General features: G+C 44.2%; 1 protein-coding gene across 1 annotated transcript; it reads right to left on the bottom strand.

Annotated features, from left to right (window-relative positions):
• Positions 1-924: 924 nt before the first annotated feature.
• hpxa (hemopexin a) lies at positions 925-5,155 on the bottom strand. The gene is made up of 10 exons (XM_085248896.1): positions 5,006-5,155; positions 4,398-4,432; positions 4,212-4,289; positions 3,586-3,743; positions 2,862-3,015; positions 2,513-2,725; positions 2,231-2,326; positions 1,946-2,073; positions 1,711-1,858; positions 925-1,482 (listed from the first exon to the last, which is right to left on the bottom strand). Exons 1-10 carry the CDS (start codon positions 5,059-5,061, stop codon positions 1,253-1,255), a joined length of 1,296 nt encoding a protein of 431 aa, XP_085105022.1. The 5' UTR covers positions 5,062-5,155; the 3' UTR covers positions 925-1,252.
• Positions 5,156-27,611: the final 22,456 nt, after the last annotated feature.

The following is a 27,611-nucleotide window of genomic DNA, read 5'->3' as shown; positions in this document are numbered from 1 at the left end:
GGGCATTGAACACTGTAAAATGGAACCAGTTGCAGATACTTGAAAGTTAAAGGAATTTAGTTCTTACCATTTCGCAAAGACATGCACTGAATATTTTTACTGCTCACTGTTTATTCACCAGGTAGAAAACATCAGGTTTCTGTCAACCAAATGTTGTGTTTTTTTCCAGCTGCAGCTGGTTCGTGGGAGTTCACAAGCACAGGAACACCAAAGCTTCCTGTGGATAATTCACATCTCATCTATGTGTGCCTCACAGGAATAAGATGATTTAACACCTGCTCTGACTTATCTGTACTGCTCTGTTTGCAAGAAACAAAAGCAGAGTTACAGAAAAGGCAAAGACAGAAGTATTGTCCTCATTCTATCGTCATAAAGTAGCAGATCAACCAAGTGGAACTCTTCTGCCCTCTGCTGGTAAAAGGTCGGAAAGTCTCCTTGTTTTGCCTCTGGAAAAACTGTTCGCAAAACAGCTTCTCAGATGTATAAAAGCACTAATAAATATTATCTTTAGACTTCTTTCTCAGCCCCTTATCACTGAGTCTATGCCACCTGTCTATAGGGCAGGAGCAGGATGCACTCCAGACAGGTTGCCACTCCATTGCAATCAATCAGCATAGGCCCACTTGAAAAAAGTCTAGTTAAAATGTACTGTAGTAAGTTATAAAAGAAAATGCAGTTACATGTTATAAATAACATGTAATTTCTTTTTAAATGCTACAGGTATAGTCTACTCATATTCATGGTATATGTGTTGTTTGTTTGTACTGTACAGAAAGTATTTTCTTTCTTGGATATTCAGAAAGTGAACTATGTAGGAAAAACTCTCTATCCTTGCAAGTGTAGTATCAGAGTACGTGGACCTGCCCGAGAAGCATCCTGGAAACTTATTAACACATCACAGAAATAAATCATCACTGTTTCACCTTCTTGGTTGTTGCCACTTTGCTTTATTCACAACAGCACTGTACAAAACGAATCACAGAAAAACATCTGCCTTCTTGGTAGCACACTTTGCGTGGAGGACCACAGAGCTTTAGCATGAAAAGTAACAACCCTCTAAATGAATTAAAGAAGGCTACTACTAAGACATGGAAGGGAAACAATGGGTATGAAATACTGCATCAGCTGTAAGTGCTCTTAGTCAAAAGCTTAGCAACTTGTCATGTGGCGCCTCTTGTCTGAAGTCGTTGGTGCTTTTGTTTCTCCATATTTCACTGTGTTGTATGCGATGTCCTGCACAACCCATTCAGTCCTAGTGATCACAGCCAAACAGCTCCAGAGACACTTTGTGCTGCTCAGGCAGGGACCTGGCAGTAGAAAGCAGTTTGGTGCTATCAAAGTGGTAGAAGTGATTTCCTATGATCACCTTAACTCCTCCGGGACCGCACATGGCAGTATCGACTCTCTTGAAGGGTCCGATTGGACGCTCGTTTCCTGCCTTACGTGGGGTGACTTTCAGTTCCACATCATGCATCTGATTACCTGATGGAAAAAAGGCAGAACGATATGGTAAGATATCTATCTAAAAGTCTTAGTTCTTTGTAAATATAATTGTGACCATTTTCAAGTAAGTGCTAAATGACTTATTGTGTCATCTAAGTGATCAAATAACACTACATGATGTAACTACATCATGTAGTTCAAAGCAGTCCTAGAAGTGATACAGGGATAATCAATACTTGCTTTCTGTATTTCTGCCTGTGTTTATACCTTTGATAATGTGAGCAATGTGATGGTCCTCACAGACGAATGCAGCATCAATGGGACCCTCAATGCCCAGCTCCTCCGTCACAGGTTTGGGGTAACCATCGAGGTGGATGTGGGGCTCACCGACTCGGTAAACATACAAATTGTTATTCTTGGGAGAAAAGAGAAACAGAAAACATGGTAAATATGGTGTGCAGAGTTAATGACAGGATCAGAAATGTGCTTCCAGGTGCTTTACCTTGATCAAGTAAAGGTGATTTTCATAAGAGAAAGCGGCGTCCACCTCACTGTGCAGCTCCTTGAAATCATTCTCGATGGTGTCAGAGGTCAGTGTGTCATTGTCATCTTTACGGAGGTAATGGTGGCCTGTGACATAAGAGAATAAATCAAGCTCTGATGAACGCTGGGTGTACAGCCAAACCTCAGACCCAGCCCTGATCATAATGCCGTCACTTCAGTACAGTGATTTAGATGTTGGAACAACATATAAATGTATATGATGTGTTCTGATGTCAGATCTCACCTCTGAAGGCATAAATGTTTCCAGCGTCGTCTGATGTGATGGCATCCAGGTGAACACGGCTGCATCGCTCTCTCTCCACATGGTCGCTGTCAGGACCTGAACAAAAAAAAAAAATAACAACAACAAAAAAAGTGTATTTTTGTTAAAAATACAAAACATAACTTTGGTCTAGAAAATTACAGTCCCGGAACATCGACAGCACAGAAACGGTATTTAAATCTACAGCTGTGTCAAATTTGAAGTCATATCTGATCACATTGCTCACTTTGCTTTTTAACTTACTGAACTTGGAGCATCTCATGAAGTAGTCGCGGGCCTCTTTGGGGTATTTGCCGTGCACTTCGCCAGTCTTTGGATCAAATTTGGAGAACATGTGCCCGTGGAAGCAATAGTAGTGCTCCATGAAGCGGAAAGCCGATGTGCAGTTTGGCATGGACTTGAACTCTTTCTCTTCTACAGCCTTGCTTTTAAGATCGTAGTGGTAGATTTCGTCCCCTTCAGGGGAAAAAAAGACGCGTGTTTTAAAGTTTTTCCTCGGGTAGCTTTTTTTTTGGAAATAGTGAAAAATGTTCTTGGTCTCATAGGAATAATAACCACAGTTTTCTCACAGTCAGTGAAAACTTTTATTTACCTTTGAAGAAGATAACGGAGTCGTTGGCGCACTCTGGGTGAGGACATTCCACAGCAGCATCCAGATCGTTGGGGATTCCAGGGAAGACTTCAGAGATATCCTTGGGGTAGCCAGCCTCCAGCTTGTGCTTGTAAAAGCTGAACACCTTGTTGTCCTATGTTTAAAAAAAAAACACAAGTAAGATTCAACTGACAAGTTGTTAGGCTTTTGCAGTCAAATCAGGAGAATCTCACTTTGTATCGCTTTCAGAAAGCAGTAATGCAGACAAAATTTATTTTGCAAAGGCTTCACATTTACAGCAGTTTTCAACCCCAAAGTTTGGGCAGTTGTGGAATGTTGATAAATTTTAATCATCATCACACTTGAACAGCTATAATTACTCATGAGAATGCAAAAAGAAACTGAGAAAGGTATTTGTGGTGCACACCAGTCCAGACATGTCAGATGGCATGATGGAGACTATTTTGCACAGATATGAGTGCAGGTGTGCTTTGCACACAAAATGTTTGAAAGCCACTGGCCTACATCATACCTGTTTTCTAGTCACACTATTCTGCCAGCTCAACTGCAAGGACAGCTGTTGTCTCCCTCTCTCCACTCTAGTCTTGCTATCCATCTTGCTTTGTGTTGTAATTCCTATTGGGTTATTTAAACTGTTTCCTTCTCTGGATGTTTGCCTGTTGCCAAACTCTGTTATGATCAATAACACAATAAAAAGCCATACCAAGAAGAAGAACATGCGGTCGTGGTCGTCGGGGTTGTCTTCAAAGTGCATGTGGAAAGCAGCGTCCACATGGCCCAGGTGATGATGGTCGTCCAACTCAGCGAAACTCTCATTGGAGAGCTCGGCAAGGCCGTGGAAGCCCTTGTATAAATGGTCACCTGACAGAACATATACGGGACACAGTCATTAAATAGAGCCAATCACACTTTTTATGCATGCTGCAGTTCATACTCCATTAGAGCTCTATGATGATCAAACACATTTTAAAAGTATGACATATTCCCAGGTCATAACTTTCCCTCATGCAGTAAATGGCCTGTATTTGTATAGCGCTTTACTTAGTCCCCAAGGACCCCAAAGCACTTTACACATCCAGTCATCCACACACTGGTGATGGCAGCTACATTGTAGCCACAGCCACCCTGGGGCGCACTGACAGAGGCGAGGCTGCCGGACACTGGTGCCACCAGTAAGTAACGGGTGAAGAGTCTTGCCCAAGGACACAACGACCGAGACTGTCGGAACTCGAACCGGCAACCTTGCGATTACAAGACGAATTGCCAACTCTTGAGCCACGATCGCTCAGTGTCAAAATGCCTGCTCATGACTCCTCTATAGATTCTTACCCTTGAAAAAGTATGGGATTCCCTCTTCATTCACTGCAACAGCATCCATCTCAAGACCTTTACAGCGGTCAAGGTCATCTGCAGAATATCAGGTGAAAGTGAGAAGAAGGCTCATAATATAGAACATGACAGCAGTTGTGTTGAGAAATGTCTGTGAATTTAAAAGAATAAAATCTTTCAACTCACAATCATGTTCATGTGGTGGATGACCTCCTCCTTGCCTGGTTTTACCAGCAGAGAAAAGGCATGTTATCACTTTAAGCAATTTCACTCAAAACTTAGGCTCGGACTTTTAGTTTTACAAAATTGTTAAAGGGAAAACGCACGTGAGAGGAGTTTTCAGTCTTCATCTAGTTTTTTACTCAAGCTATACTGTATGAAGCCACAATGTCATGTTGTGTGATATCCAGAGAAAATAATGAGATCATGTGGGGTTAAAACAATTCAAATTGGTGTAGCATACTTACAAAAATATCACTACAATGCTTTTATTATCATAATTTCTTGTCTTATTTTTTCCTGTATCAACGCTGCTTAACTCAGGAAGTATAAAAAGTGACTTTAGCTAAATTAAAGTGTTGCTTTAGATCTGTAATCATGTCTGCATTTAGCACAAACAACAAAAAAAAGTTATCTGGAAACATTTTAGATATGCAGCAAAGACACAACATGATGTCCCCTGTAACTCATTACATTAGTATTGAGTTTTAATGAAAAAAATTAAACAAGTGGCATTAAAAAACATTCAAACTGTCTGGGTTTTATCTCTTCATTAGAAGTACAAGTCCACTTACGAGTGAGCCCATCCCAGGGCTAGGGTAAGCAACAGGATGCAGGAAAGCAGCTTCATGATGAGGATTCCTCTGAGACCAGATAGGCCTGGAGAGCTGAGCCAAAGGTACCCCTGCAACTGCTGCTGCGTTCTTTTATACTGTAGCCCAGTTTAAAAGGTCACATCACAATGGGTACCAGAGGAGGAGGGGACAATGTGCACAACCAGTAGCTTTATCAAAAGACGCCCACAATATTTGATGAGTCCCCAGAGCTGTGCCCCCACAGACCTCCACCTCTGACTTGTCTTTGTTCAAACCACCTACCAGGAAAAGTCCTGGTGCAACAGAGATTCATAGAATTTGATGGGTTACCCCTTTTATTTTTTGGGCACAGAAGTCTAATCACGTATATATCTTATGTCATCATGCTACAGCACTGAATAAAAAGCAGACTTGTGCAATCATCACTTTTGAGAATATGAATGTGGGTGAATATTCCACAGCATTAAAACCTACATGCACACCAGTGCATACCTAATGTAATATTTATGCAAGATTACTGTTTTCCAGAGAAAGGCTCGTCGATACCTGTAGATCATTTGATGTGACAAAAAGTGTACAAAAGCATCTCTATTTATTGATGTGCATAACTGAACCACTTTACTCATCACATGCAACAAATATCTTTTCAGAATATTCCAGAAGTCTGCCTGAGCTGGATCTGCAGGCCAGACCAGGTCCAGCTACCTGAGAGGTTACTAACCCACTACCCCCACTAAATTAAACAAAAACTGCTGACTGCAGTGTTTCACAATCCTTGGACTAAGTGTTGTATAATGTTTGTAAAGTGAACATTAACAGAAGAAGTAGGATGGCCTCAGTGTAGGTAATACTTATCAGTAAAAATTGTTCCCTTTGTGTGGGCTCTATGTACGTGCTGCCTTCTATTCCATTTTTAATAACTTGTCCTGTGCTTCCTATTTGTTGCAAATATGCTATTAAATGCACAAACAAAAGATTCACTAAAGCTCATGGGAGATGAAGTCAATAAATGCTGCCAAAGAAGTCACCGTAAGATTTTTAAAAAGGAAGATAATATCAGTCTCATTGTATATGATGTTATACTTTTTCAAATGTGCATTATGGTGTTTAAATGATGTATAAACAAAACCTAATTTAAGGTTATGAAATGTTAGTAATGCTGATTTTTTTCTACTGCAGGAGTGCTGTTTGTTTGTTTTTCATGTGATGGAAAATTTTCAGGTTTGAAGTGAGAAGAGAGAAGAGGATGCAAAGTTTCCATAAACCATGACCGTGAACGCTTTGGTGTTCTTTAACTTTTTTTTAGCTAAAGAGTTTTACACAGTTTTATCAGACTGCTGTTCTGAGTCTGTGTTATTCAGTGCTGAAAAGGTGACAGGAGACAGGTGTGTGAAACTCACTCTGCGCAGTTAAATTCCAACGATGACTGACAAACTTGTCTGTGAACATTGTTTCATTGCATCTACAAGTCAAGCCGTGGCAGATCAGCTTATCTCAGGGGCAGCCCTCATCAACTGACTGCTCTGCTGATGTCCTTCTGTACATCCAATTGGCACATTTCTGAGAACTGCCAGCCACTTTGCAACCCACTTATGCTTTCGCTCCTCCTTTCCTGCTGTTCTTTAGTGGCACATCTGTCGTCATGCATCCATGCTCTGTTTGCGTTGGTTTCTTGTTGCTGCTTTCTCTTATCATGTATGCAAATGGGAGGAAAGTAGTGCACAAGAAAAGAGCTAAACTGCCAAACACAAACCCCAAAACTGCAAGGATGTGTCAAATGTAAACAGAAAAACAGAATGCAATGGTTTACAAATCTCATAAAGCCATATTTTATTTATAGAAAATACCTTCAATCTTTAAAATGAATATGACAGAATCTGAAGAACTTGAATGTACCACAAAGTCGCATAACCTCTTCTGTTGTCAGCACTCCAGGGAACATCTGGGAACTAAGGATACCAGCTGCTGGACTTTTGGGAGATGATTGTCCCTTTTTCTGTCCTTACAGGACTCTAGCTGCTTAACATTTTCAGATCCTTCTTTGTCATGTTTTTCATTTCATGATGCTCCAAAATTTGGCCTTGTCCCTCATGCAGAGAGATCTCTAGACTCTCTCAATCTTTGATATTATGTATTGCAGATGAAGACACATTCAAAGTCTTTGCAATTTTAAGGTGAAAGATATTTTTTCTGAAATTGTGCAACAGGTTTGAAATGCAGTGCTTTGCAAGTCTGTGAACCTCTGCCCACCTTTGCTTCTGAGAAACTCTGCCTGTCTAAGATGCTTCTCAAATAGACACACAGACAATGCAGACCTCTTGCCTGTTATTAAAAAAATTTGAATGATAGAAAAAAAAAATCACTTGTGTGATATATTGCTTGGGTTTGCATGGATTCCAATCAGTATGATGAGAATTAAAAAGTACCGTAACCTAGATGCACACATCACCTCAGAAACCTGAACTTGTGGGCCTATGTGTGGCCCTCACACGCAAAGATAAGCTTTGTCATCCCACATCTTCTATTTGTTTAGGAATGTCAATAAGAATAAAGGCCGATGATCCGAGCGCAGTCGAGTTTAGTCATCAACAGAAATATCACAAATACACCAGATACACAATCCCTACACTTAAGGAGTAAAAAACAAACAAAAAACATCCTCTTTGTCACGGTTCTGGGTCCGTCGGACCCAGTAGTTTGAGTTTTATTATGTTTTGGTTTTAGTTTGCATCAGGGATTGTTTTCTTGTTCTCTTGTAGTGTTGATTATGATGATGTTTATTATTTGAGTTTCATGTTTCTGTGGTGTTTAGGATTTGTTCTTCAGTTGTGTCTGCTTAGTATTTGTCTAGCTCCATGTGCCATTTTCTGTCTGTCTCTCTATGTCGAGTTTGTGTCTTAGTGTGATGGTTGCTTGTTCCTGTTTTATTGTGATGGTCTGCGTCTCATGTGAGTGTGTTCAGTTTTACCTTTGTCTCGTCTTGTTGATTATTCCCAGCTGTGTCTACCACCTGTGTGTAATTCCCCTGTGATTCTCTGTGTATTTAAGTCATGTCTGCCGTCATTGTAGTTGCTGGTCCGTCTGTGTATTCCACCCTGCGTCATCTGTGTGTTTCCCTGCTGTCAACCGCTAAGTGTTTCTGCTCATGTTCAGGTTCTGTAGTTAGTTTGTTCCCAGTCTAGTTAGTCATAGCTCCCTTTGCCGTTTGTATTTACTTTCATGCTCAATAAACCACCTTCACGACTGCCTGCGTTTGGATCCTCCTTCATTGCCTCCACACGGCTCACCTCACTCGCCGTGACAGTACGGACCAGCCAGATATGGATCCAGCGGCATTCACCCCACCCACGGAGCTTCGGGACCTCATCACGAACTCCGCTTCACAAATAATCAACCTGTGGCTAGAGCATGAGGGAGAAGCATTCCTCCACGTTCTGGAAGCCAGACTGCAACAGCTGCTCACGGATTATCCCTGGCTATTGGACTCACTACACCCACTCGCGCAAGACTTCATCCTTCACGAACTTCACCTACACCCACCAGCCACTATCGCTTCCCAACCCAGCCGGCCCGCCGGAGGTTTTGCCCGGCCCGCCGGAGGTTTTGCCCGGCCCGCCGGAGGTTTTGCCCGGCCCGCCGGAGGTTTTGCCCGGGAGGAAGCGACGATCGCGCCGTCGGCGCGTCGCCCCACAACTGGAGAATAGGACTTCAGAACTGCCGGCTGTGGTGAGTGGAAAAGACGCTCTGTCTGTTTCACCAGTTCATATGACTGTTTATACCGGGGCTGTGTTCGTTGAGTCAGCTGCTCAGCGGTAGCTCGGTTAGCTTCCCAGCAGTCGCTAACTCAGTCAGCCACTCACTCATCACCTCGGTCACAGTCAAACCCAGTAGACACCATGTTACAGTCCATAGCCCAGTCAATAGCTCAGTTGGCAAGAGAGTCATCAGCCTTATCAGTTCAGCCAGCCACTCCACCACCTGTTACTACTTTGCTACCTGTAGCTCAGTTGCCACCAGTTCAGCAGCCTGTCCACTCATTTACCCAGCCTTTATCCTCACAGCCTCATTACAAGCAGGGAACACACTCCACACAAACTTTTGCTGGTTCATTTAAGCTGGCCATCTCAGAGGCAGTTGCTCCCTCTAGGGCCTCCCCAGAGGCTGGGTGTCAGTCACCAGCCAACTCTGGACCCCTAGAGGTCAAGGCACCAGCACCAGCAGCCTCACCGGAGAACTCACCTGAACAGTCTCGGCTCTCAGCACCCCCTGAGAGCTCAAGTGAGTTCACCCGTCCGCCTCAGTCCTCTGAGTGTATTGGGGAACACTTCCAGCCCTCTGAGGACTGTATCCCACTGTTGCTGCCTGAGTCTAGCCACGGTGCTGCTCAGTCCCAGCCAGTGTCCACACTGGCAGAGGTCTCCGTACCTGCTGCTTCAGAGACTGCTTTCCCTGGAGGGCCTGAGGAGCCCGTCCAGCCTCAAGTGTCGTCTGCTGGGGGTTTAGGAGAACCCAGCCAGCCTCAAGCCTCGTCTGCTGGAGGGCCCGTGGAGCCCACCCAGCACATCCTCACATCTGCTGGTGGTCCTGGAGGACCCAGCCAGCACATCTCCACATCACCTTCTGCAGCATCACCGCCGTCAGGTTCCGCAGCCGTCCCGCTGCCGTCAGGTTCCGCAGCCGTCCCGCTGCCGTCAGGTTCCGCAGCCGTCCCGCTGCCGTCTTCATCATCTTCGCCTGGTCCAGCCTCTGCTTCGTCCTCGCCTGCTTCGTCCTCGCCTGGTCCTGCCTCGCCTGGTCCTGCCTCGCCTGGTCCTGCCTCGCCTGGTCCTGCCTCGCCTGGTCCTGCCTCGCCTGGTCCTGTGGTTGCCACGCCGCCGTCGGTGCCAGCTCGACCCGTTCCGCCTCGCCTCTGCCGGCCGTTTTCCGGGCCTCTGAGATGGCATCATGGCCTTCGGGGACGGCCTCCGGAAGGTGTTCGTCGCCGCCGCTGGCATCGCGGCCGTCCTCCGGACCTGCTCGGTGGCCGCCACTGCCTTCCACGTGGTCGGCCTCCGGAACTGTTTGCCCGTCGCCGCCATTGCCGTGTGCACGGTCGGCCTCCTGAACTGTTTGCCTGTCGTCGCCGTTGCTGTGTGCGGGGTCGGCCCCCTGAACTGTTTCGGCTCTTGTGTTGTCGGCCCCCGGACTTTACTGTGGACTCGTGAATGGTCTTGTTTTGTGTTGGCCTGTTTTTGGTTTATTCTGGTCTCTTGTGCTCCTTGTTTTTTTTTTTTTTTTTTTTGTTTGTCATGTTCAGGTTCTGTAGTTAGTTTGTTCCCAGTCTAGTTAGTCATAGCTCCCTTTGCCGTTTGTATTTACTTTCATGCTCAATAAACCACCTTCACGACTGCCTGCGTTTGGATCCTCCTTCATTGCCTCCACACGGCTCACCTCACTCGCCGTGACACTCTTAGAGTCTGATTGGAGAATCTCCTTTAATCTGATCCTCTTTCATTAGAATTCTGGCTCAGCCAGAACAACATTTATATCAGTCTAGGGAGACATCCGGTACATATGTAAAACCCAAACAATATCATAAATGTTAATGTTGTTGTCGTTTTAAAATATTTATGAGATACCAGGGGTTTGAATATGCTGAAATATTCTGTTGATCACTGAAAAGGAAAGCTGTTTGCCTTCATCTTGGCGTTTATTCCTAACTTTTTTTTTCTTGTTATTTTCCATGTAAATAACTTTCTGCACATTTGCAGGATTTGTAAACTCTAATTCTAACAAAGGTTTTGCCCGTTTAACTTTTCAAAATTTGAATTTAAGACCAACTACCTTTAATCACTTGCTGACAGAGTTCATTTTGTTTCCTTGTTATGATCTTTAGTCGATCACTTCTCCCGCAAATAGAAACTCTCAATTACTTCAATCATTTGAATATTTTGAAGCCTTATAATTTGAAGTGTTTTTACAATGTAAAATACTCAGATGATTCATTAAAAAACTCAAATGAATCCATCCACTGTTTTGCAAACTGAAAGTGCTGACGCACAGGGGCACACTGCTACTGATTTTGCAGCACAGATTGGTTTGAAGCTGTGTGCCTAAACATCAAATGAATGATCATTTTCAGTTCTTGTTTTCAATGACCCTGTTTATCTCTTTAATCTGAGGGCGAAAGAGCACAAACCTCAAACATGCTGTGCAACACGTATTCTACAGTGAACTTCCATGTCAGCAATACAGAGGAAGACAGCGCTGATTTTTATTGAAAATCAGCTTGCAAACATTTGCTTTGTACTACGTGCACAACGTGACAGACTTGGAGCATTGTATGCCTCAGTCAAGGTTAAGGCCTTGTCAATCATTTGTTTAAAGTACTTTGCAATTAGGCACTCATTCTGTTTGTGAGGTTCTTTGTCACTATCACAGCCATATCCATTAATAACAGCTAGAGGTAAAAAAAACAAAAAAAAAAAAAAAAAACGACTTTCATTTTCTGTTAAGGTCAAAGGTTTTGCAGCTCTTTTCTACGCATATATATTACACTGATTTTTTTTCTGTGTATTTCTGTATTATAAACACATCTTCTTCTCACACTAATGGATACCATGCCAACATGGGAAACAATAACAGCTCTCAATTTAAATGTTTTAAGTCTTTGAGGGAAAATAACAGGAAAACACTGACATATAAATCTGTAAAGAGAGTGGAAAGATTCAATTTGCTAACGGCAAAGAGATGAGTGGCTGTCATAGAGGCGGAGGAGGGAAATGATTAGTATTAGGGAGGGAATTAAGGAAATCAGTGGGAGCAGACGTGGAATAGTGTGGAGAGATAGAGAGAAAGTTAAGCGAGCTGTTTAAATTTCCGCACAACTGCTGCCACAGACTGGCCAATATACAAATACAAAATACAGTTTTAATATCAAAAGAACTTCCCAGTCTAAGGCATTTCACAGAAACAATACAAAATAAAAGTTAATCTAAATCAAGTGGGTTCCATTCAGAGTGTTTGTTTGTCTGTTTATATTTGCAGAATAGCCACAAATCCAACTCTAAAAAAGCTGACTTGCTGTGTAAAATGCAAACAAGCCGATATTTTATTCAGACCATAAAAAGCATATTAGATGTAAAGGTTGTAAAGATTGAGACATAGCATTATTTTACTATTACTGCCTTCATCATGCTGATGGGGATCTTCTCAGACTTGATGTTGGGGACATTGCTGGAGTGGATTGCGCCTTGCTCATGCAACACATGAAAAGGAGACCTAAAACTGCTACTAACAAGTCTTATTCTGAGCTGCACCTCCCAGGAGTGAGTAAAACTCCACCTGCTGACGGTCCAGTGCTCAGCAGGGAGATCTACTTGAAAAAGGTGTTACCTTTGCTCCTGGATCACAGAGAGGGGGTGGAAACTGTATGCTCCTCCTGTCACATGCCAGCGTGCCCTGAACATTGCACGAGGCAAACTAGGTGCAATATGTGCACCCAGTAGTGTGTTTAGTGTTAGTTGGTTTTAGTTGTTTCTGGTCCCTGCACAACCATAGTGAGAGATTGGTTCATACTGCCAGCAGCTAAGTGAGATAGGGAAACAAGTATCAGCACTAGTATCAGCAATACTGGCACTTTTTTTAACTGGTATTAGATCGATACCAAAATTTGCTATCGCACAACACTAGTGGAGGACTTTAAATATCTCAGGGTCTTGTTCATGAGTGACGGGAGAGTGGAGCAGGAAACTGAGAGATCGATGTGGCATCTGCAGTAATGGGGTGACGAGAGAGCTGACCCTGAAGCTGTCAATTTATAGGTTGATCTACGTTCTGCCCCTCATGCTCTCTGGGTGGTGTAAGGAGAGATGAGATTGTGATACAAGGAGAAATGTGCTTCCTCTGAAGCATGTTTGGCCTCTCCTTTAGAGACAGAGTAAGGAGGCATTTGGGAGTGCTATATATATATATTATGATTACTATGATTACTTGTACAGTAAAATTATTCTTGGCTCAAGTTAGTACCCCATGTACTATATGTTAAATATGTTGTTAGGTGAGGAATAAGATGGACTCATACCCTCCTTGTTTCTGTGTGGGGTAAATTGCTACATTATTATGTTACATTTGGTTTTAAAAAATGTATTTCTGACTCAAAAGGCCGCACTGGTTCAGTCTAAAGTGCACGACACAATTCAACAGCAAAAACCAAGCATAGAACAGGCAGGTTGGTCTTTATGTAGTAAGTGAATCATTATACATGTTCATTACTATTATACTGACTTATGATTTCCATTGGAAATACTCTTAAACAATAAACCAAGGTTTCATGTTTAAATGTAATCCTTTAAGTTATTGCACTTTTACAGTGTGTTAAATGGGTAAAACCTTTATGTTGCCACTGACACTGACACTAGCTAAATATTGCATTCGCTTCTAAATGAAGACCTCTGACTCATCTGTTACAAAGCAGTGGCACAGTGCTGCGTATTTGCTCATGAGGACATATTGTTGTTGTTCTGTTTGGAGAAAATTCTTTCCACATACAGAAGCCCCGTTGCATCACTAGTCTATCTTTGGCACAAAGATTGTTGTTGTAGTGAAGCTGACAAATACTGGCCCTGAATGTGTTTTCCGTCTGCAGTGTCATTGTTGAGCAATCCATTACGTAGTGTGTAACCTGTTTTGTACATTTGAATTTAAACAAGATGTCATTGTCGTGGGTCTGTGACCCATTGTTTATGCATTTAGACTTTTTGTGTTCTGCTTTATGTAACCCTTGTGGTGTCCTCGGATCAAAAATGGTCCCTAGGTGAATGCCAAACAAGCATATGGGAATCCCGAGGAATGGTTTGTTTTGTTTTTCAGGTTTAGTGTTTTTCGTTGTTGTCAGTTTTGGCCGGCGGTCATAGGTTCTGTCTAATAACATGACGCGAGACTGGAGTAAAATACATCCATGGATTGGCATTTTATTAAAGAAGGCACATGTTAACAGCACAAAAAAAACCCCACTAACTAAACAAAATGACTTCCTTTTATACTCTACCTTTTCAGGTGAGCAAGTAACCAACATGAAAACATAACCCTCCACACAAACAAACATACAATAACATTAAAGCACATCACAAACATATACATATTTCCAACACGTACTATAAACAAACCAATAACATAAGCTTCACCCATTTTTATCTAAATTAAAACCCTCTTTAACCATACTCCCTAACCTGGCACACTAAACTGCTCCAGGAGCTCTTAAGCATGTGATTGAGCCACTTTCACTCTTTTGCTCCACATCCTGCAAGAAGCAACCAGGACAGGTGAGTACCTTTACAAGTTCTCATTTCACATATATTTAGTGTGACAGGTGAGACCTGAGTCTGGGAACCGCCCCTGGTGGGCGGAGCTGGTCTTTGCTCCTTTCATAAGCTCAGGTGTGGGCAATTAGGCATTCCTCAGCAAACCTGAAGCTGCGAGTGCTTGGTCCAAGTTGGTGTTTTTAAATTTCTTTCAATGAAAGCTTGATGCGGGTCCCCCTAAACTTCTGTTAGAACGGTATGTTACACTAAATGTACCACTTGAGCTCTGGCCGTTGGCAGAGATTTACAATTATTTGCACCCTTGTAGGTAGGAAACATTGCGTTCCTTCACTTCACCGCCACTGACCCACATTTATTAAGGTGTGACGCTAGTGATGGGCAGATGAAGCCCCATGAAGCACTGAAGCTTTTCATCCAATTGGTTCACCCCAACGCGAAGCTTCATGAAGCTTCATTTGCTCTAGCAGGACACCTACTGGACGTAAAAATAATAGCTGGCATGAATTTGAAGAGTGTGGCATTTTGCACACAGCCTGTAAATGTCAACAACAAAAGGAGTGTGTAAAACATGTATATTGTAGTGATGGCAGTATACTGTGTATATTTATAGTGGCAGTATGGGAAATGATTATTTGGAAATGCTTGAAATGGAAATGATCATTTACTGTGAGGTGAGGTGTGGTTGGGGTGTGGACAGTGGTTGTGCTTTTGTAACGTTGAGGTATGGACAGCTACACACTGAGGCTTTGAGCCTCAGTCCTGCCTGTTCACATTTTATTCTGTAAAAACTAAATTTTCACTGCTTTTATGGCCTTTTTAGTGGGGAGAACATAGCTAGGATTTAATGATTTAACAAATCTTTTGAATCCTTTGTCCTCCACAATGCTAAATGGCTGGGAGTCCTCAATCACCATGCTGACCAGGTCTTCATCTATTTGAGATTGTTCTCCTGAGGAAAGACAATAAAGATAAAGCACAAATATAAATATCACATACGTAACTTATAACAGTTGTATAATATTGTTATATCATTTAGTAACATTACTGCATGCTATATTATCATGGCATTTGATGGCTCACCTGGTCTTGCTCCACAATCGGTGTTCCCTTATTCTCATGCAAAGCTCTGTAGTGCCTAAGCATGGATGAGGTGTTGTTGTTATATCCCAGCTCCCTGGCACATAGCAAACACTTCACCTTGTACAAAAGTCAAGACAGCTCAACATAAATTGTATTGCACCATCAGTATCATGAAAATACATCTTCTGTAGAAATTTACATACCTTGTTGGGAGGAATAAGATCAAAATGTTCCAACACAGGGGAGGACATCCTCCTCTTCTTAGCTGGCTCCATTCTCTCCTGACTTTCTCTCCTCACTCTCATAAACCTCCAAACGGTCTCCAAACTCTCACTAACCGCAACTCTCCATCAAACACCCACATTTTTGAATGAAGTCTGAGGGGTTTATATCGCTGTCATATCTCGCGGCAAAGTTCGAACCACTTCATGAACCAGTCACGTGGTACAGCCGGGCAGCGAGGCTTCGGACGTCATCATTTTCAGCTCCTCCCATAAATGAAGCAAGCCTCGATACGCGCTTCGCGGAAACGCCCCCTCCATTACTCGACACACGCTCCGAAGCCTCGATACAGAACGTCCCATCACTATGTGACGCGAACTTGTGGACAGGTAATGAAAACGATACAGTTGAGGAATATTTCTGTGTTTTACTGTCCAGCGTAAGTCATCTCCTGCCTTTTATTTACAGAGTACCGAGCTGCTGCTTTGCCAAGTGGATTTCTGCTTTATAAGTTCAATAAAGTTTGGAGAAAAAAAAAACCTCTTCGGCTGCTCCCTTCTGCCGTATTTTGCGGCAAAATTATCCACGGCCACGCTATGAATTATGGGATATATGGGACCACGATGCGTGCACGGGACCACGATGCGTGCACCGGACCACGCTTGATATTTGGGGAAATCGACGGCCTATTTGGAGTATGCATTTGAAGTACACTTCGAATTGGGACAGCCATCGTCGCGTGGCGGTGACGTAACCGCACTTGAAATGCGTACTTCAAGTGTGCAGACCCTGAATTGGGACACAGCCACAGACCGGTAAGGGTCTGTTGCCTGGGGTTTGGGGACCGCTGATCTAGTCTGTGTTAGTTCCTGTTTTATTTTGATAGTCTACGGCTGCATCCCAATTCAGGGTCTGCAGCCTTAAAGTACGCATTTCAAGGCCGATTACGTCACATCGGCGCGCCAAAGGCTGTCCCAATTCAAAGGCTGCTCGAAATGCGGCCCTGAAATGAGTCCTTCATTTCCCTGAATTTTAAGGCTGTGGCAGTGTAGACTTCGTGGCCCAACATATCCCAGAATGCATAGCTTGTGTAACAGAGTTAGAAAATAGCTTAATGAATTTCCTCAAAATTGATGTGCTTTGTGAATAGTTGGAGCCACCTGGTGGACAAACACAGCAACTGCAACTGTTAAGGTTCCAAATTGCTGCACAGCGCATGCCTCAGCAAAGGAAAAAAACTCCCAAGCTGGTGGTAGGTGCTAGTGAGCGATACTGTTGTCAATTTTGTAATTGTATTAATGAAAACACCCTCATAGTGGTAATTGTCAACATGTATTTTGATTGTAAGCAGTACTAGCATGTATCCCGAAAGTTACAGGCATTTTGATGCATGGGTAGTAACTTTATTCACGAGTAGCATTTTTAGTTAGCATGCTAAGCTAATACTCGTTAGCTAGTCGGGTGCTTTTTGACTTGCACTCAGCTCTAATGCTTCTCTATGAGATTGTGATTGTTCTAATTCTTTTTAACAGAACTGAATGTTGCAGTTGCTTTGCAGATTGTTAATGAAGACTGTGTGCTGTTTTCTTTGTACCAGGTAGGCGCTGTTAAGTATAAGTTTTAATTGATGCTGTTGTATAGGAAAAAAAAATGATGAACAATGATGATTGTTTTATAATAGAAAAGCTGTTTTTATATGTTATTGTTGTTGTTGGTTAGGAAAAAGGAGAAAAATAAATAAATAATATTGCTACTATACGATCACAAGTTTGGTTTCAGCTAGAACTTTTAAAAGAAAGATTTTGTTGATGTTGTGTTGTATAAATATATCTTAGTCATTTGTTAAGTGTTATGTTTGGAAAAGGAAAAAGGAAAAAAACTCCCAAGCTGGTGAACTGAATGTTGCAGTTGCTTTGCAGATTGTTAATGAAGACTGTGTGCTGTTTTCTTTGTACCAGTTGCCAGAATAAAGAGGGAGCCCAGAGTAAGGGCAAGTCCAGCGTTGCAGTGCCGTCCTTTCTACATGGGCATATCACACCACTTGCACAATAGACTCTCAGAACAGCAACAGCTACATTGGTGCCGTGACTCTGTGATTTGAGATCAACTTGATGCAGATCTCCAACCCAGGTTGCAGTGTATTGTGCTTAAAGATTCATCCTTTGCTCGTCTTGGACTGTGAATTACGTTGAGGTACTGGACTGTTTGTTCTTTGATTTGATGGGACTCTCTCCGGACTGCTTGTGCTGACACCTGCAACTCTGAATATTTGTTATTGTCTACGTTTTGTTTTGGTTTGTTTTTCTTGCTTTTCCTTTTTTTTTTCTGTTTATATGCTAATATGGCAAGCAAATTCCAGCTGAGTGATATATGTGAAAATGTTCTCTCCTCTGTTGGGCGGGGTAGAGGTGCAGCACGTGCTCATTTACTGTCACATGGGTCAGTTGGGAGGGATGAGGGAGCTTCACCTGTGTTGCCTGGGAGGGTTGGAGCCTTTGGGTCGGATTTAGATCCGGATGAGTCTCCCGTGGGGCAATTTTTGCGGGGCGAAGCACGTCACTCCACTCCCGGTGATGGGAATGACACATTAAACCAGTTTAGTGACATGCTCTTTCAACTTGGTTCACAGATAGGTGAATCTATTGCGGCCAGACTTATGTCTAGTGGAGCTGTTGGTGATGTCGACCGAAATAATGCTCACTCACATAACCAGACTTCACATTCGGGTGGCGATACGAATACACCTAGTGAAAACACTCAATTCAGTGTTATTGTAAAATCCGACAGGGAACCTGTCATTTTCAGGGGTGATGGTACAGACAAGTACACAGTGACTGAATGGGTTGAGTTGATGAAATCATACATCAGGAAGCAGAGTCTTGATGTGTCGTTGCAGACAGAGGAGGTGATGGGGAGGCTAATGGGGAAGGCCAGGGATGTAGTTAAGATAGGCTTGAGAAGTGATCCTGCGCTTATTACTTCCTGCGCCCCTGATGTCATATTCAACATGCTGATAAGGTACTTCAGCAGCACTTCCTCTTGCCTACCCCTGCAGGACTTCTACTCAACTCTGCCTTCTCACAGGGAGAATCCTGTTGATTACTGGATACGCCTCAACAAGGCTGCTGATATGGCTGAGGAAGGTTTGAAGCGTCAAGGCAGGCGAATGGAGGACATTGGTGGTGAGATCGCTAAAATGTTTGTGAAACACTGCCCAGATCCTGAGCTCGCATCTGTGTTTAAGTACAAACAGATACATGAGTGGACGTGCAAGGAGATTCAGGAGAGGATAGATGAGTATCGGCGCGAGAGGGTGTCTTCTGTGAGAGTGCGCGTGGTTGAGGCCCATGCAGCAGCGCTAATTCGTGATGACACGCGTGTTGAGCTCTTGAATAACGATGACAGGAAGTCTTCTGGTGTTGACGCGCTTCCTACGTCACCCCCGTCACCTGGGGTAGGACCCTCTGTCTCACCCTCTCCTCTCTTGTCCCAGACGCAGCAGATGTTTCTTGCTCCAAGCTGTCCCACTGTTCCTCCTCTATTGTCACAGGATGGGGAACGGAATCCGACGACCTCAACTCAGAATAGATGTCAGACTATTCCCCTGCATTACCAGAAGCAGTCTGCCCTCCCTGCTCCTGAGCAGCAGTTCCCCCACAGTCAGCAGCCCAGCGACAATGCTGTGCTTGGTGAGATGATGTCGATGCTCAGGGAGCTGTTGAATAAAGCGAAGGCTGGGGATGGACATTCCCCCTCGCGGCAGGGTGGCAGACGAGTACAGAATCGGGCCCCTTTGTTCAATGGCAGGAGCTGTCAGGTCTGTAATAAGGAGGACCACACTACACAGTCCCATTGCCGCTTTGCCCGACTCTGTTTCACATGCTTTCAGCCCGGTCACACACGTCGCTCGTGTGCCAATGGGGCCTCTACGGGTGACAATGCCCAGGGAAACTAGACGACCTGTGCTTTGAGGGAGGCTGTACAGGTCATGAAGAACACTCCCACACACATGATGCAGCAGAACTGTATGACAATGTAAAGGACTTAGACAAGTCTGAGAGAGTTATTTTTCAGGACACACAGAGAATCAGCAGCAGTGACAGCCTGTTCTACACTCCTGTTATAATCGGAGGCAAGTCATCCCTTGGTGCTATGTTGGATAGTGGTTCAATGGCCTGTTCTTTGAGTGAAGTAGCGCTGCAGAGGCTTGCTGCTGCTGGTGCTATTGATTTGAGAAATCAGGGGGCACCCACTGTTGTTTTTGTTGGCTGTGGTGGTGTACGAGTGAAGCCTAAATCAGTGATGGAGCTTGACATGGAAGTGTATGGGTGTCGTATCTTGGTTCCAACCTTTGTTGTTGAGAATCAACAAGATGACTTAATAGTTGGCTCGAATGTCATCAGACATTTAATCCGTCAGTTCAAGAAAGATGCAAGCTACTGGGAGGCAGTTTCGATGTCGCGTTCAGGGCATCAGGAACTTGAACAGTTCCTCTCTCTGCTTGCTGGCCTGGAACGCTGGTCTGGTACTGAGATACCAGACAAAGTGGGCACAGTCAGGTGCAACAGGGCTGTCACCCTGCCAGGTAACAGTGAGTTTCTTGTATGGGGGAAACTTCCGAAAGATGTTAAGATATCTCCCGGCTCTACTGTAGTTACTGAGCCAACCACCTCTCGCTCTGCACCCAGGGGCATCATGGTCGCTAGAGTGGTGACTCCTCTCTGGGGAGACAGGTGGGTCCCACTCAAGCTCCTTAATGTCACAGACAACCCTGTTATTCTGCGGAGGAATGCCAAGCTTGCTGATGTCTACACCTGCCTTGCATTGGAGGATATGGAGGTTCCAGAGCTCAGTCAACAGTCTACTCGTACAGAGCCCACTGGGACATCTGTACCCACAGTGGATGTTGGTACTGTACAGGAGAGGCTGGACCGTGTTGGCCTGGGTGACCTGGACCTGAAATCCTGTGATGTGTCATCGGACTGGCAAGAAAAGTTGGCTGACCTTGTGGTCAATTATCAAGATGTCTTTTCTCGCCATCATCTGGACTGTGGTGAGGCTAAGGGCTTTGTACACAGGATTCGACTGACAGATGACAGGCCATTTCGTCTCCCCTACAGGCGTGTGCCTCCTGCCGAATACCACAAGCTCCGCCAGGTTCTTAACGAGATGGAGGAGAGAGACATAATCAGGAAGTCTACTAGCGAGTTTGCCTCACCTCTTGTCCTTGTGTGGAAGAGAAATGGCGACTTGCGAGTGTGCACCGATTTTCGATGGCTCAACAGGCGGACGCTAAAGGACGCTCATCCCCTGCCACATCAAGCTGATTGCTTGGCAGCCCTTGGTGGCAATGCGTTTTTTAGCACGATGGACTTGACTTCTGGCTTCTATAACATGCCGCTACATGAGGAGGATCGCAAATACTCTGCATTCACAACACCCATGGGTTTGTACGAGTATAACCGCCTCCCTCAGGGTTTGTGCAACAGCCCAGCCAGCTTCATGAGAATGATGACCTGCATTTTTGGCGATCAAAATTTCCTCAGCCTGCTGTGCTACCTTGATGACCTGTTGGTCTTTGCACCATCTGAGCAGTTGGCTTTGGAGAGATTGGAAATGGTTTTCAGCCGACTTCGCCAACACAACCTGAAATTGGCCCCAAAGAAGTGCTGGCTTCTCAGGAGGACGGTGAAATTCCTCGGGCACATCATTAATGAGTCTGGTGTGTCCACAGATCCTGCTAAGGTCGAGGCTGTCAGCAATATGACCATTGCGGACCTAATGGAGCCTGATGGGATCACCCCGTCACAGTCCCGTGTCAGATCATTTCTGGGGATGGTGAACTATTACCAGCATTTTGTGCCCAATTGCTCTGCCTTGGCAAGGCCCCTCTTTGACCTTCTGTCTGGCCAGAAGCAGAAGCGCAAGGGGCGGGCACGTGTGAGCCGTGCTATGCAATCTCGGAAGCTGACACCTACTGACTGGACACATGATCATCAACAGTCATTTGAGGATCTGAAGGCTGCTTTGGTGTCCTCAGTAGTTTTGGCCCATCCTGACTTTGCTCGCCCTTTTGTCTTGTCCACCGACGCCTCCTTGGATGGGCTGGGAGCAGTTCTTTCACAAGTTCAGGAAGGTGATTTTGTGGCTAGACCAGTTGCATTTGCCAGTAAATCCCTTTCCCGTGCCCAGCGTAAGTACCCTGCTCATCGCCTTGAATTCCTTGCGTTGAAATGGTCTGTGTGTGACAAGTTCAGCCACTGGCTCAAGGGACATGCCTTCACGGTGTGGACTGATAATAATCCACTTACACACATTATGACTAAACCTCATCTGGACGCCTGTGAGCAGCGGTGGGTGGCGAAGCTGGCATCTTACGAGTTTGATATCAAATATGTCCCTGGTTCTAAGAACATTGTCGCAGATGCACTAAGCCGTCGACCGTTTGTGAAGTTGGCTGTCGGAGAGAGGTTGCTCTGCTGTCCCTATAGCAACCTAGTTGGAGAAGCTCTTCCCATCTCTGTTGGCTCAGTACAGGAGGCATTTCGACAGTCGAACTCCAGTCGACATCTCTTCGATGGCCAGGTCGAGGAGGAGCCTAATGTGTCGGTGCATGCTAAGAACCAGTCCTTGACTAAAGAAGAGGTCTCTGCCATCTTTGAGACACATACCCTTTGGGAGTCGGGTGCCAGAACGCGTGCTGTTGACATCCTCCAACAGCTTCCACAGCTACTTCTCCCTGCAACAGATGCTCAACCTGTGTTCTCTGAGGGTGAGCTTCGTGAGGGGCAGTTGAGGGATCCTGTCCTCTCCAGAGTGCTGTACTTTGTGGAACGTGGCCGTCGACCTTCCCGGAGGGAAAGATCCAGTGAGTGTGCCATGGTCATTAGGTACCTTAAACACTGGGACAAACTGACGATGTGTAATGGTGTCCTTTACAGAGTATCTAGGGATCAGGTCTCCAAGAAGAAGAGATACCAATTTGTTGTTCCTGATGCCCTTAAACCCGAGGTCCTCCAGGGCACACATGACAATGCTGGCCACCAGGGGCAGTTTAGGAGCTTGTGTCTGGCCCGCCAGAGGTTCTTTTGGCCGCACATTGACAGAGATGTGAAGGATTATGTGCGACAATGCCAGCGGTGTGTCATTGGTAAGGCAGCTGATCCTGAGGGGAGGGCACCCCTGGAGAGTATCAAGACATCTGCACCTTTGGAAATTGTGTGCATTGATTTTTGGACTGCGGAGGATTCTAACAAGAAACCTGTTGATGTGCTGGTAGTGACAGACCATTTTACTAGGATGGCCCAGGCCTTCCCTTGCCGAGATCAGTCTGCTAAACAGGTTGCGAAGCAACTCTGGGACAAGTATTTCTGCATTTATGGATTCCCAGAGAGGGTCCATTCTGACCAGGGCGCATCATTCGAAAGTCAGCTGGTTGCCGAATTGCTCAGGGTTGCTGGTGTGAAGAAGTCTCGGACGACGCCGTACCATCCAATGGGCAACGGTAGTGTGGAACGTTTTAACAGGACACTGGGCAACATGATTCGTGCCCTCCCTCCTGATGCGAAACACGACTGGCCCCGGCGCCTCCAGACCCTGACATTCATGTATAACTGTACTGTGCATGAGACAACAGGTTACGCTCCTTTCTATCTCATGTTTGGTAGGGTCCCCCGTCTTCCAGTTGATGTGCTGTTCAAAAACATACTGAAAGATCCTGAAATCGGTTGTTATGATAGCTACGTGGTGTCCCTGACAAAGGATCTTCAAGAGGCAATGGCTATTGCTCAAGGACATGTTGACAAAGAACAGAGACGTCAGGCTGAGCTCTATAACCGCCGTGTGAAGGGGAACTTGATCGCTACGGGTGATAGAGTCCTGGTTTCCAACAGACGTGAGAAAGGGAAGCGAAAAACAGCAGACAGGTGGGAGTCCACCATATACACTGTCGTTGGTGTGAAACCTGCTACTCACACATATGTGATCAAGAATCCTATCACTGGACAGGAGAGGGTTGTGCACCGTAACCTGTTGATGCTTGTTAACTTCTTGCCTGTGGACGTGGACAGTCACGCAGATCGCACCTTTCAGTCTTCTTCTGAAGCTGGATCTGGCGATGCCATGGATGCAACGGGATTGCTGTCTTTCTCAGAGAGTGGGGATTCTGTGAACAGAACTCGGCAATGGGTTGACAAATTGTCGGCTGCACGTTCGGACAGCTGCGAGGGCGCTGAGCCCTCTGGTCATGTTTTGAGCATGGCTGATGAGCCTGAGAGTGTGAGTGATTTGCACCATCAAGCCGGTTCAGTGACCTCTGAACGAGACTGCTTATCGGCCCCCTCGACTATCACTCAGGGAGGGAACAGACAACTCACGCCTTCCACCCACTCTGGTCCTGGCGATGTACAACCAGTCAGATCTCGTTTTGGACGCATTGTCAAACCAGTCAATCGGTTGCTCCATGTAATGTCCACTCAAGAGGTTGTTAATGATGCAAGTCAGATGATTGGCAAAGTCTCTAAGTCATTACGTCAGGCTTTTCAGTAAGTTTTTTTTATTTTCTACATTGTGGTTTCCAGTTTGGTGTATTCTTTGTTCCATTCTGGTTTTCCATTGCACCACCATGTTTGAACTTCGGTCCCGATGCGGGGACATTTCTTTTTCTGTGGGGCATGGTTTGTGTGGGGTGTAGACGGCATCCTGCATCCAGGAGCTGGTAGTGAGTTGGCGCCGCTCACTCTGCTTCATCCTTTTGGGGATACTTCTTGAGTTGGTGTGTCTATATAACCATGTCGGGTCTGTTTTCTTTTGGGTTTCTCTTTTGTTTTGTTGATTTTGGTGGATGCTGTGGGTTGTGCATCTTTAATTTTGAGTGAAATTCTGCGGGGGTGGATGTAACAGAGTTAGAAAATAGCTTAATGAATTTCCTCAAAATTGATGTGCTTTGTGAATAGTTGGAGCCACCTGGTGGACAAACACAGCAACTGCAACTGTTAAGGTTCCAAATTGCTGCACAGCGCATGCCTCAGCAAAGGAAAAAAACTCCCAAGCTGGTGGTAGGTGCTAGTGAGCGATACTGTTGTCAATTTTGTAATTGTATTAATGAAAACACCCTCATAGTGGTAATTGTCAACATGTATTTTGATTGTAAGCAGTACTAGCATGTATCCCGAAAGTTACAGGCATTTTGATGCATGGGTAGTAACTTTATTCACGAGTAGCATTTTTAGTTAGCATGCTAAGCTAATACTCGTTAGCTAGTCGGGTGCTTTTTGACTTGCACTCAGCTCTAATGCTTCTCTATGAGATTGTGATTGTTCTAATTCTTTTTAACAGAACTGAATGTTGCAGTTGCTTTGCAGATTGTTAATGAAGACTGTGTGCTGTTTTCTTTGTACCAGGTAGGCGCTGTTAAGTATAAGTTTTAATTGATGCTGTTGTATAGGAAAAAAAAATGATGAACAATGATGATTGTTTTATAATAGAAAAGCTGTTTTTATATGTTATTGTTGTTGTTGGTTAGGAAAAAGGAGAAAAATAAATAAATAATATTGCTACTATACGATCACAAGTTTGGTTTCAGCTAGAACTTTTAAAAGAAAGATTTTGTTGATGTTGTGTTGTATAAATATATCTTAGTCATTTGTTAAGTGTTATGTTTGGAAAAGGAAAAAGGAAAAAAACTCCCAAGCTGGTGAACTGAATGTTGCAGTTGCTTTGCAGATTGTTAATGAAGACTGTGTGCTGTTTTCTTTGTACCAGTTGCCAGAATAAAGAGGGAGCCCAGAGTAAGGGCAAGTCCAGCGTTGCAGTGCCGTCCTTTCTACATGGGCATATCACACCACTTGCACAATAGACTCTCAGAACAGCAACAGCTACACTTGGCGGTGGGTGTGGATAACTTTGCCGAAAAAAAACGGCGGATGAGGGGCGCCTGAAGAGTAAACTTTAAGTACTGAATATTATGTCACTTATTTATGTGCAAATGTTTAATAACGAAGAACATTAAAACGTTACTGTTGGCCACATGTCGGCAAAGTTATGTGACATTAGTGACGTTTGTACTAACTTGGTTTTAAAGCCTTTACTTTAAAATATACGCCGTTCAATAGCTGAGCTTAATCCTACAGAGAATGATCAAAGCTCATGTGGAAACAAACAAACAAATGAACAAAAGATTTTCTCCTTTATTTCTGTCAAACAAAGCTGTATGACACGTTTCCAGCTGTTAGTATCATGGTTGCTAGGCAACCTGGGCAGCGCAACGGAGGCTAGACCGTCCCATTTCACAAGCCTCGCACTTCCGGCCTTAGCGGTCTTTGAGTACGCGGCCCTTGAGGATCGTTGAGGCTGCGTACTTTAAGGCTGCAGACCCTGAATTGGGATACAGCCTACATCTCGTGTGTATTATGTTCAGTTTTGCTTCTCCTGTCTCGTCAGTGTGATTAGCGTCAGCTGTGTTCCCACCTGTGTCCTGTTCCTCGTTATCGTGTGTGTGTGTGTGTGTGTGTTATCTGCGGTTCCCTCTGTTCTCTGTCATGTTCTTACTAATTGTAGAAAGTGGCTCTGTCTGCTTTCCTGCCTGTCACTGAGTCAGTTTTTGAAGTTGTCACTGTTTAGTTTAGTCTTTTGCCTTTTGTTGTGTGTTTTTAGTTCATCCTGCGTTTTCGGGTCCACAAATCTGTCTGCCGCACACCTACACCTGCATATACGATGCAAAGTATAAATCTTTATTGATTTTAAAGTGTGTGGGTTATTAATAAGTTATTTGTGGATATTTGTGATCCTCTGAAATTTTGATGCAGATATGAAAAATTTGTTTTCTAATTAGGCCTAAAGGATGTCCAGGTCAGGTAAGTCATCCTGCAGTTCTACAGATTCATACAGTTTGCATTTGTACAGATATGGGAATATTGTGTTTGCAAGATATTTAAGACAGTTTTAAGATGGATATTGTGATTATTAGCATGTGCACTGTAAAATATCACACAGGATTTATATTATAAGACAAATATCATAACATGATTCCAAACCAAAATGCTAAAAAAAAAAAATGAAGACAAAGTCATTACAGTTGACAAAGATAAGTTTTTTGCTGCTTTCTAGCAAAGAAAAGTGACACTGAAGTTAATAGGGAGCCAGTTTGTTTATACACTTGTATTTAATTATTTGTTATTATTAATCTCTGGCTCTCTTTCACAGTATGTCTTTGTCCTGTCTCATTCACTTACACCCAAACAGTCATGGAAGATGGCCGCGCCCTCCCTGAGCCTGGTTCTGCTGGAGGTTTCCACCTGTTAAAGGGAAGATTTTCCTTCCTGCTGTCGCCAAAGTGCTTGCTCATAAGGGGTCATATGATTGTGGCTTAAAAGTGATATCTCACTGAATGTCATCTGGGTAGCAATGATAAGAAACGTAGTTAAAAATTTGCTGAAGAAGAACCTACAGTGGGGCAAAAAAGTATTTAGTCAGCCACCGATTGTGCAAGTTCCCCCACTTAAAATGATGACAGAGGTCAGTAATTTGCACCAGAGGTACACTTCAACTGTGAGAGACAGAATGTGAAAAAAAAAAAAAAAATCCATGAATCCACATGGTAGGATTTGTAAAGAATTTATTCGTAAATCAGGGTGGAAAATAAGTATTTGGTCAATAACAAAAATACAACTCAATACTTTGTAACATAACCTTTGTTGGCAATAACAGAGGTCAAACGTTTACTATAGGTCTTTACCAGGTTTGCACACACAGTAGCTGGTATTTTGGCCCATTCCTCCATGCAGATCTTCTCGAGAGCAGTGATGTTTTGGGGCTGTCGCCGAGCAACACGGACTTTCAACTCCCGCCACAGATTTTCTATGGGGTTGAGGTCTGGAGACTGGCTAGGCCACTCCAGGACTTTCAAATGCTTCTTACGGAGCCACTCCTTTGTTGCCCGGGCGGTGTGTTTTGGATCATTGTCATGTTGGAAGACCCAGCCT

Source organism: Mchenga conophoros, linkage group LG16 (assembly GCF_057382185.1).
Source record: "Mchenga conophoros isolate Kocher_MC1m ecotype Shallow Benthic linkage group LG16, M_conophoros_male_GT1.1, whole genome shotgun sequence".
NCBI lineage: Eukaryota > Metazoa > Chordata > Actinopteri > Cichliformes > Cichlidae > Mchenga > Mchenga conophoros.
This window is presented reverse-complemented; position numbering and strand designations above follow the sequence as displayed.